At 40.6% G+C, this 10,460-nt stretch overlaps 1 protein-coding gene across 1 annotated transcript; it reads right to left on the minus strand.

The window, feature by feature from the left end:
• Positions 1-3,447: 3,447 nt before the first annotated feature.
• On the minus strand, positions 3,448-10,269 carry LOC127317406 (potassium channel KOR1). The gene is made up of 13 exons (XM_051347968.1): positions 9,950-10,269; positions 7,913-8,137; positions 7,583-7,646; positions 7,140-7,479; positions 6,748-7,043; positions 6,519-6,599; positions 6,321-6,419; positions 5,226-5,444; positions 4,936-5,124; positions 4,753-4,828; positions 4,348-4,642; positions 4,092-4,213; positions 3,448-4,012 (listed from the first exon to the last, which is right to left on the minus strand). The coding sequence occupies exons 1-13, from the start codon at positions 10,162-10,164 to the stop codon at positions 3,753-3,755; spliced, it is 2,481 nt and encodes an 826-aa protein (XP_051203928.1). The 5' UTR covers positions 10,165-10,269; the 3' UTR covers positions 3,448-3,752.
• Positions 10,270-10,460: the final 191 nt, after the last annotated feature.

Below are 10,460 nucleotides of genomic sequence, written 5' to 3' on the forward strand. Positions count from 1 at the left end.
GTTAATAACTTAACAGGTGATTGTTACCATGTGGTTCTAGGACTTAAATTGGCTGCACAACACATCCAACTTTCCCCACATCTGGATCGACCTGTCTAGATTCTAGCACTGCTAGACTACTTCGTGTGTGTTGTTGCTGCATCACATAAATTAACACCGCTAATACTTCTGCATATTGCTATTGCATCACATAAGTCACCATTGTAGTGTCTAAATTCTACTAGTACTACATGAGTGCTCACTCCTTTATAAGTTTTGGAGATGATGATGCACATGTTCATGTGGATTTCTGAATGTTATGTAGTGTCTGTGTTAGGATTTACTTCAGTTATGTGCTACTTCTCATGGAATCAGTCATATGATGTCCGATGCCTGGCTTGGCAGCTGCAACGGATAACTTCAGTACTAAATGAGTTGCCTACTCTGTTTCTGTTAGCAAGCCTTAAATATGAAGACAATGCAGTGTCTATGTAGCATTCTTACATTTGAAAAATCTGAATCTTAGGCAGTGTCTGTGTGTGGATTTACTCTAGCTGCACATGTAGTGGTAGCCGAATTGCATTTTGGGTGGTAGCCTTTGTTATCGTATTTATATTGATCCATTGTGTATACGTAGGATATGCCCATCCATGTTTCCACATAATTTTCACTTCCTTAACAATAACACTAGTATGTGACGATTTTAAAATGACATTCGGTTGGATTTGTTAGCTCTGTTGGCTATTGATTTGTGCATGAGTTTAGTCTAAGAAAACACTAGTTCAGATTGCTTCAAGGAGTTCAAGCTTTTTTACAATCACTCATCTGGTTGTTGGCTTGTGAGTTCAGTTGGATTTTGATTTTTTGCATGAGCTTTAGTCCCCTCTGATATGCTAGTTCAGATTGCTTTTAAGTTTTTTCAACCACTCATATTTGTTCAGTTCCATGTTATTCATTCCTTCGGTCTCTTTGTATGTTGTATCTCAATCATTTCTTAATGTGAGATATTCTTAAGATTTATCTTATTTTCTCATTAATATACTTCTCAGTTTCATGTTTTATCATTTTTATTTTTCTTTGTTTCTTAGTCTCATATTATTCTCTTAGTTATATCAGTTTCTCTTAGTTTGCATTCCCAGTTTTTCAGTTTTATCATATTTTCAGTCTTTTTCCTTTCTTTAGTCACTCAATTCTTCAGTCTAGTTTTGCTCTTCAGTCATTGTTCTTTATTCTTTTTTCAGTTCATCATTTTACTCTGTATATTGTTTCGCCGGTCATTCTCACTATTACCATTCTTGTTCTTTAGTCATTCCTATTATTCAGTTATTATTCATTGCTCTCTTCATTTAGTCTTTCTTAATTTCTTCAGTTATTTTGTCTTTTCTTTCTTTATTAGTGTTCTTCAGTTAGTCATTCAGTCCTCAAATCTTCAGATTTCATTAATTCAGCAAGTCTTTAACCATTGTCTTGTCAGCCGTTCTATCCGTCAGTATTTCATCTCATCAGTTAGTATTTCTTCGGTTTGTCTTTCATTCTTCAATATTTTAATTTCTCTTTGTCTTTCAGTCCTTTGTGCGAGTCTTTCATCCTTCTTCAGTCTTCTAGTCCTGAAATCCGTACTTGCATCCTCAATATGTCTATAGTTTCTGCACATTCTTTTCTAGTATTGGTTCCTTATTTTCTGCCCACGGTTTTATGTTTGTTAACTTCTATCTTCTACAAGAAACACCAAGGTACACACATCGCTTAGGGCATGCCTTTTCAAAGTTTATGCTAAGTTTTTAAGTTCTATTAAGAATTGCACACTTTATTGCAACATGTCCTTTCTTTCTTTTATTATTCCATTTTCAGAACCAATACTTCAAGGGAGTATGTAAATATTTTCATTTTGGGGCTGCAAAAATACACAGTGAAGTTGTTTGCTAGATTAATGTCCATAGAAGAGGACTGGTCACATTACTCGTTACTCATTGGCAGAGGGTACTACACGAAAACCAAGTATGACACCACACATGATGGCCATATATTTGATTTACCACAAAGTCAGTACTACTAATCTTTTTTTTGCAGGCAAGTACTACTAATCTTTTGAGGTAGTAATGGGTGTGCTGATCACATTGTATTTTCATGGCCACATCAGAATAGTGTATTCTTTTCCCGTGTGAGCTACTGTAAGTTGTATTTGTGTTCTTTGTGAGCTATTGTAAGTTGTAGCTGCACCAAGACATGCCCTCCAGAGTGGACAATCACTTTGTACTATATTTATAGACTAGTTTTTGTTTACAAGGATTATCGTGCTACACTATTTCCTATGTAAGAATATTTTTGTGTATGGATTTTTGTTGCTGAAAGAATGGGGCCCATCATTTGTGTAAGGTACATGGAACATGAAGATATGACTATATATGTACTTTTTACGGTATAATATTGATGTACTTCTCGGCATAAAATCTGAGGCATCAAACTTAGAAGAGAACAGAAAATGGGGCCCATTATTTGTTCACTCTCTAATCATAGCTCTGTTCATTTATTCTTTCTGAATTCGTTCATCGTGCCCGCTATCGTCTTTGTTTTTATCTCAGTTTATCATTTCATCTTCTTGAGCATTCAGTGTTATCATTCACCTTCATCGGATTCAGTTTTCAATATTCATTCTCTCAGCGCCTTTCTCGGTGTGGCGTGACTTTATTTTTGTTTTGATAATTGCTATTTGCTCTGTCGTAAACTGATGCCCATCAGCGCTCTGTAGTGTTAGGTCAATCATTTCAGAAATCATAACCAAGGGACTCGCTACATGAGCTAGGTCTTAGGAAACATTCGAACATGGCAATGGAGAGTCTCAATGATGCACAAAGGCCAAATCTGCCTGTTTACGGAATAAAAAACAGACACTTTTTTTCTCCCTTTGTCATTAGCTGATTTTGTACAGTTGTCAAGTTTTGATTTGTCAAAAAAAATGTGCCTGTTGCCGAAATGTAAAACAGCTAGCTGCTGGTTAGTCAGTCCCTAAAAGTTTACACAGGCTTAGACTGTTGGGTCCTTTGAACAAGTCGAAAGCCTCGTCGAGCGGATCTCATGTATTTGGCGGTACAATCAGGCCCAAGGCCCAGTAGCTACCACTTCCTCCCAATTTCCAGATCGAAATGGTGGAGTGTATCCGACCGGCCGTCTTCTTCCCCGCGCGTCGCCGCCGGCCGATACTACTCGACCCAAAATCCCTCCACCGGTATCCCCGCCGCACCTCAAGACTCCTTCCCGATCAACACATAAAGCCGTCCCATCTGTCAAAGAAACGGCGCACATGCTCGTTCAGGATATCGCGCGGTCGGTGAATGTAACAATGGCAGGGTGATGGGGAAATAACCCGTAGCCGATTCCCGAAGAGAAGCAAAGGCGAGGAGGCCGTACCAATGGAGAATCAGCTCAAACTTCCAGGCAGTTGGCTGAATCAATTCTGCTACACGGTAACTGAGCTGTTTTTGTTCCATTCACTTTATTCATATTCCATTTCGAATTTACATTCAACTGTAATTTGTACACCATCCAGAGTGGGTGTTCTTGTAACACTATCTATCTACGCTGGCACAACACCCAGAAAATTTCTGAAAATTGATTATTCACCACATTGACCAGCACATGCCAGTTACACCGCGGTGTGGCAGATAATCAAATCCCCCGCTGTGGAAAATAGGCTATACATATGCACCTGAAAGCAAATGCAAAATTTGTTGCAAAAAACATGGTCTGTCTTACTTCCCCATTTGGCTCACCTTCTATGCGTTCTCACTCGTGTCCTCGTCTCCGACCAGATAGAGCTTCTGCCCATCATTGATCATATCGATGTCCTGGACCGTTGCGCCATCCTCGGATAGCAAGCGAAGGCATGAACCAGACAAACCCAGCTTCCCCTGGGCGGACCTTATAAGTTCGTCAATCGTGTGAGGAATCCACATCACCACTCCCTCTTTTCGCTTGGCATCAGGTTCCCACGGATGGTAAGGGAACACGGGGCAACGTCGCGGATGCATTTTGTCTGCCAACATAAGATATTTTTTTGTCAGAAATGGAGAATGTGCTGGTAATGTTGTGGAGGTATGAGCTTCTGAACTTACTTCTCACTTCTTCGCCGCGTGTAGGGAACTTGGAGAGCTCAGCGGCTTTCGCTTGTTCCAGCAACCTCATAAGCGGCTTACTCCCGGACTCACGTGCTTCGTCCAATGGCGTAGTACCGCGTCTGCATTCATGCAATTGTCAAGCTCAAACATGCATTCAAAGTTATTTACTTACTCCTTCAGTAAAAACGAGTTACGTCTTAATGGTTTCAAGCTTGATGGCACAGACAAATAACGAATTATTGTTTGGAGCTACCTGTCTGTTGCGAATACGCTGGCGCCTGCTTCTACCAGCAACTTCGCCATCATATACAAGCCCTCTGCAGCTGCTATGTGGAGAGGATTGCGCTGGTCGTAGTCTTTTGAGTTTGGATCAGCACCGTAAGCCAGAGCACCTTGAATGAACTCAGAATCTCCCTTTGACACTGCCATGCAGAGACGGCTGCCGGCGTTCTCAAGGTTCAGCTTGGCTCCTTTTGTAAACAGCAATGTGGCCACTCTACCATGCCCCTGCTGCACTGCCTCCAGCAAGGGTGTGCTCCCAAATTTATCTGGCGTTGAACAAAAAGAAAGTCCATAAAATTGTGGTCACATAATTGGACAAGTATATATGCTAGAAGCTGGAATTTTCCACAGGGATGACATTTCACTGAATGAGTACCAGTAAGATTGATATCAGCCCCTTCGTGGATAAGAAACTGCACAATATCTTCATACCCTTTGGAAGCTGCAAGATGCTGTGAAGATGATGATGGTTTCATGAGGCATGCAATATTTGTCATGAAGGATGATACAATTTGAATTACATAATAACCAGAGCACCAAGTATTTTAGTAGATTGTACCAAAGGAGATCGCCCATCATAATCAGTGTTCTTTGGATTGGCTCCAGCTCGGATTAAGCCTGTCAGCTGATGAAGGTCACCATAAAAAGCGGCCGTATTTACTCTTAAGGTCAGCTCTGCCTCTTGCTTCCCTATATGGAATATGATATCTGATTCTATATGTTTGACACGCTGGCCATATTCATTGTTCTGCAGTCAGAGATACCGCATCAAGAAAGAAATGCACCATCCATGAATATTGGAATTAGATAAAAATAATTACTTCCGTGTTGATTGTTTCTAGTGTTTACCTCAGTAAGATTGCTCAAAAGTTTTCTTCCGTCAGCGAAATAAATCTCTAATATGTGTGTGAACGACTCTTTATCTAGACGTAAGAGCCTGCATAGTTCACAAACACGAACGGTGTAGGGCTGTGGAATGTTGCAAAGAATTGCAACTTCTCCAAATGAACTCTCTTGCTCCAACATTATGATAGTCTCTTGACCATCTTCGCCAATGCCAACACCTTCCTGCACAGAACAAGAATATATGGTAACAAAGATGCCTACATAACTAGTTATGGAGGTCAGTTTCAGCTAAGAAAGGTGTGTACCGCACCCATTAACTTTAGATACTATTAATGCACCGAAAAAACACACAAAAACAATTCAGGTGTGGTGCGCCTGAATTATGATACAATAGTACACACAAACATCAGTCAAATACATTATAAATACATGGAACCACGGTGGTGCTGAATATATGTGAATATAAAAATGCTGGTATCCTATTTCGTGCTTTATTTCTTCCATATACATGGCCATGAAATTTTCTGGGTAATCACGTCTGTGGATTTTCTATACTCCGTAGCTATAACCCACTACTATTCATCAGAAGCTGGGGCTTTGAGAGCTGGATACTTTATGTTCGTACACTACACAAGATTGGACTTCCCTTATAGCTTGTACCCATTTATACCTATGCATGTTTGGAATTGAAAATGAGTTGACAATTAAGATATTTCAACCAAATGCCCATTGACCAAGTCCTAGAGATGGTGGCACTGTAGATTTTGCTTTATTTAGTGTGTGAAATAAGGGCATGTTAGAGTGAAGTTGATGAATAAAAAAGGAATACTGAACATATTTCGGATCATAAAAGTGGTGCTACAATACACACAGAAATTTGCAGAAAATTTGGTACCGTGTAAATTGCAAGAAGTTTAATGGGCATACGTTTACCTATACTTAGAAAAGCCATACTCTTAGTAAGAAATGTGGACCGAACCACCACAAGGAATTTAACAGTAAGTGAAGGCCACTCAACTGGATACTGTAATATTCGAAGAATTTAGGAAAAAAACTGAGATAGAAGAATCAAGAAATTATCCCTAGGATTGAACTCACCAGTGCACCCTGACAGACGAAGTATAATTGATCAACTGCGCTTCCTTGCTCCAAAATAACTTCTTCTGGTAAGTAGAACTCTTCTTCCAGCCTAATCACCTGCAGAGAGCAAACACAAACTAGATAATTCTTATGAAATCTAATAAATTTATACGATAGATCAAAACGCATAATTTTTCCAAGGGAAAAAATACACACAATCTGGTGGATGAATTCTGCGGAGCATCCTTTGAACAATGGAGTTCTTTCAATATAGGGTATGTACAGTGTTTCAGAAATCTGCAAATACAATATAGAGACTCAAAACAGACAAGAACATAGCTGATATGCCATGTAAAAGACACTTGACTTTTGAATCACAAGCTGGCAATTTAGACAAGACTTATTTCAGAAAAATGGCAAGGTACCAAAAATATAACTCAATCACCTTTGCACGAATAGAAATTGGGATATCCTGAAGTACAGAGGCTTCAGTGCAGCTGCTTTCATACTGCAACCTCAAATGTCCCTTGATCTGTTCTCTGACGTCCTTTCCAAGTTTATTTCTGTTCATATACCTGATAACTTCTTTCATTCTGTCTCTGAATCGCTCGGTTGCCGAGCCTTTCACAATCATTGCAGTCATGTTACCAATGAGGTACGCGCCAAGTACCATATCAAATGAAACATAAATCATGAGAAATATCATTTCCCTAACATTTACAGCATGAATGTCACCATAACCTGCAGAAGAAAAAAATCATTTTTAAACACAGACTAAGTTTCTAAAGTACTTACTTGAAGGAAAATTATATGCTGAAACATGAGACCAAAAGTTACCAACAGTTGCCATGGTGACGATGGCAAAGTACAATGATGTAATATAACGCTTGGTAATATCAATCTCCCTGAAATTAGAATAGCTATAGTCTCCTAACTGCAAACTCCCTATCCATGTATGTCCTTCCATTGATTCAGGAAGCGTCGTTGCCAGGTAATAGAAGATACAAGCTGCTGTGTGTGTACAATAGAGTTCCACAACTATGAGTTTCACTATCCTTGTGAACAGGTAATTCACACGGATGTCCTTTTCCAAATCCGTAAAGAATTCTGTGACTTTCAGAGCTCGTGCTAAGCGAATCCACAGTAGGTATCTTAGTTCCTCTTTACGTCCAGAAGCCTGGTTTAGAGTTCATTGTATGAAAAAAAATAATGAAAAACAAGCTAAACACAACCACATCATAAACTGCACAGAGAAAACAAAATGATAACAAAATAATGACCTTATAGATAGCATCCCATGGGAAGCAACTAAGGAGATCGAAAATGAACCTTGATTTGCAGTATCTGGATGTACAGAGCAAATGAATCATGGTTATGCTCACATTTGAATTGCGGAAATATTATATTCTAGTATATAGCATAGAGTACAAACTAATGGATTTGATTGAAGGATGACATGCAAATAAATAGGTACTTTTTGAAATTAAGGGCGCCACTTGTTTCACCAGGGAACATATGTCCTTGGGTACCAATTTTAGTATCTCAGGAATTCAGCATGAGTTCCAATTATTCAGTTATACTGTCAATGTATGGCATAAGTGAATAGTTACCGGAGGGCAATAGATGTTGGATTGTATACGATGCGGTATGTGTCGGTGTCACGGTAGGCCACAACAAACTTCAGGATAATATCAACAAGGAAGGCAATCTGGCCAACTATGTCCAAGAAGAACAACTTCCTAGGGAGCCCCCTGAAGAATCCAAATTCAAATGGTGTAAGGAAGGTACTGTACACTGCCCAAACCACTATGAACCTGGTCCATAACCTATATAACCTGCAGGGACATGATAAAAAAACACAAATAAGTAAATTGGCACACACTACATTTTTCAAATATTAGAGCAGCAAACCAATGACATTTTCCAAGGTTCCAAGCTCGCAAAACAGTCAACTTGAATTTGTTAAATTATGGCCTTGTGATTTCCTACAAAGGTTTAATTTGGTTGTCAAATTAGCAACAGCCACAAGCGCGCGCACACACACAGTTTTTCTTAACTAGGTGAAGAAATAGTTGCTGGCCAAATAAGCCCCATGATTATGCGTTCCTGTGCACAACAGTGTTTATCAACTGTCCCAGGCAGTATATATCATGCTAATTTGACAACCAACGGGGGTGGTAGCCACGAGTGCCAGACTGGGTTTCTCCTTGCACAGATCCAATGGTATTAATAATAAGTTAACTGAGATGGAAACACATGGAATGCATAAATTTAGATGATCACTGAGACACCTAATCCCCAACGAGACCTGTCACAATCAGCAAGGGTTAAAAACTAAGAACCAACGTCGCACTGAATGTTTCAGATTTTGATCTACTTAATCGTGTTGGCCTGCAGATCAACTTAAATATTCCTCAACCAAACTATTATAACTACACTCGGGATTAGTGGTACTCTCTTGATAGTACACATCCGCTCCTGCCAGCCTGTTTATTACTTTAGGCCATCCAAAGCAGCAATCTAAATTGTAGGCGACCAATTCAATTTGGAATGCAGAGCAATATAGAAATTATTTGAACTGCAGTAGCCCTACACCTGGTTGGCGTTGTGGAGGCAGCTTATATATATTCACTTAATTGCCATTGGGGCTAAGCAGCGGTCTCTGACCATTGGAGTATATTGTGTTTCTAGGCAACAGCTACGTCCGTTGGATTGTTGTATTGCCTGGTAATAGCTACATAAGCATTACCATGTTGCTATTGTTTGTTCTTCGTGCAGTATATCAAAAAGATCCGAGGTTGAATTGCTATATTACAATATATATTAATGCTTGCTAAAAAAACAGATATGGAAATTGCAGAAGGAAGTGCTGTGTGAGTGTGGTGCAGTAGCACTCTTTCTTTCTCAAGAAACAGAAAACGATGAAATGGCCCAACATAATAATATGCGTTGGAACTAGATGCAGAAGATTGTAGTCCCCCTTTCATTCTCTTCAGGAAGTATTTGTAAGCCCTTTAGAACATCGTTCCATTCCACAATGATCCCTTCATCAACAAACCCTCTTATATATTCTTTTTTTTTTCGAAAAGGATGTGTCATCGTTATGTCGCATCATCTTCCCTCTTTTTTTTGAAAATGATGTGAAAACTCTTACAATTTTCCAACTATTTCCCTGATTATATTTCATTCTATCCAGTATTTGTTCCACAGTTAACAACCCGTATTGTAAAAAAAGAGTACCTCCTCCAATCTATATCAATTTTGTTAATATGGATGTACCTAGACACACATTTTAGTTCTAGATACATCCATATTAGCGACAAGTATTATGAGTCGGAGGGGGTATAAGGATCGTTCGCCCACAGCAGCCTTATACAATTTGCAGCTCTAACTCAGAAATTAGCACCGCACCGTTTGAAAAGTTAAGTTTATGCTACGGCTGTAAATAGAGTGTGAACTGTGAAGTACGCTAGCAGCAGTATATTCAGTTTCTATAGTCATCGAACACAACCATGTGAAAAAAAAAACAGTACAGTATAAGAATCGTTCGCCCACACAGACAACCAGCAGGGTGAGCTGAGGCGATCAAGGTTCTAGCTGGAACAAGCAGCAGGCGGCAGGGTGAGGCGTGGCAGTGTGATACGTACTTGTTGTCGGGGTGAATGATGCGGCCGTGGAGGAACCCGTCCTCGCGGCCATCGGTGCCGAGACGGCTGTGGCGGCGGAGCGGTGGGAGGCGGCCGACAAGCTCGTTCCGGGACGAGCGCGACCGGTCGGGCACGTCGTCCACCTCGTACTCCTTCTCATCCTGGTCCTTCTCCCCGCCCTTCCTCTTTGACCCCAGCCACCTTCCCATCGCCATGAGCTAAGCTGCCACGCACGCGTAGTAGCAGCTAAAAATGGTGGTGGCGTTCGAGTTGATGGAGCTTGGATTTTGAAGTTGAGCTGGCCGGCCGGGCGTGCGATCGAGGCGAGATAGGGGAGAGAGCTAGGCGAGGGCACGCGTGTGCTTTATAGGGGAGATAGGGGTGGAGCGTGGCACAAGCTGCTCGACACGGGCTTCCTCGCGGCGCCACGCGTGGAGGCGTCGGCGTCAGCCGACCAGTCGCTTGTACTAGGACATAAGGGAACTACAGACTGGACTACAGGAGTGCTGTC

This window comes from Lolium perenne, chromosome 7, assembly GCF_019359855.2.
Source record: "Lolium perenne isolate Kyuss_39 chromosome 7, Kyuss_2.0, whole genome shotgun sequence".
Taxonomy (NCBI): Eukaryota; Viridiplantae; Streptophyta; class Magnoliopsida; order Poales; family Poaceae; genus Lolium; species Lolium perenne.

Bases quoted from the DNA above. Each gene is read 5' to 3' on its own strand.
- LOC127317406 (XM_051347968.1), bottom strand. From the start codon at position 10,164: ATGGCGATGGGAAGGTGGCTGGGGTCAAAGAGGAAGGGCGGGGAGAAG. The intron at 8,138-9,949 runs GTACGTATCACA...ATGTCCCTGCAG, and splicing joins ATCATTCACCCCGACAACAA to GTTATATAGGTTATGGACCA. The intron at 4,214-4,347 runs GTAGCTCCAAAC...GCATGAATGCAG, and splicing joins AGCGTATTCGCAACAGACAG to ACGCGGTACTACGCCATTGG.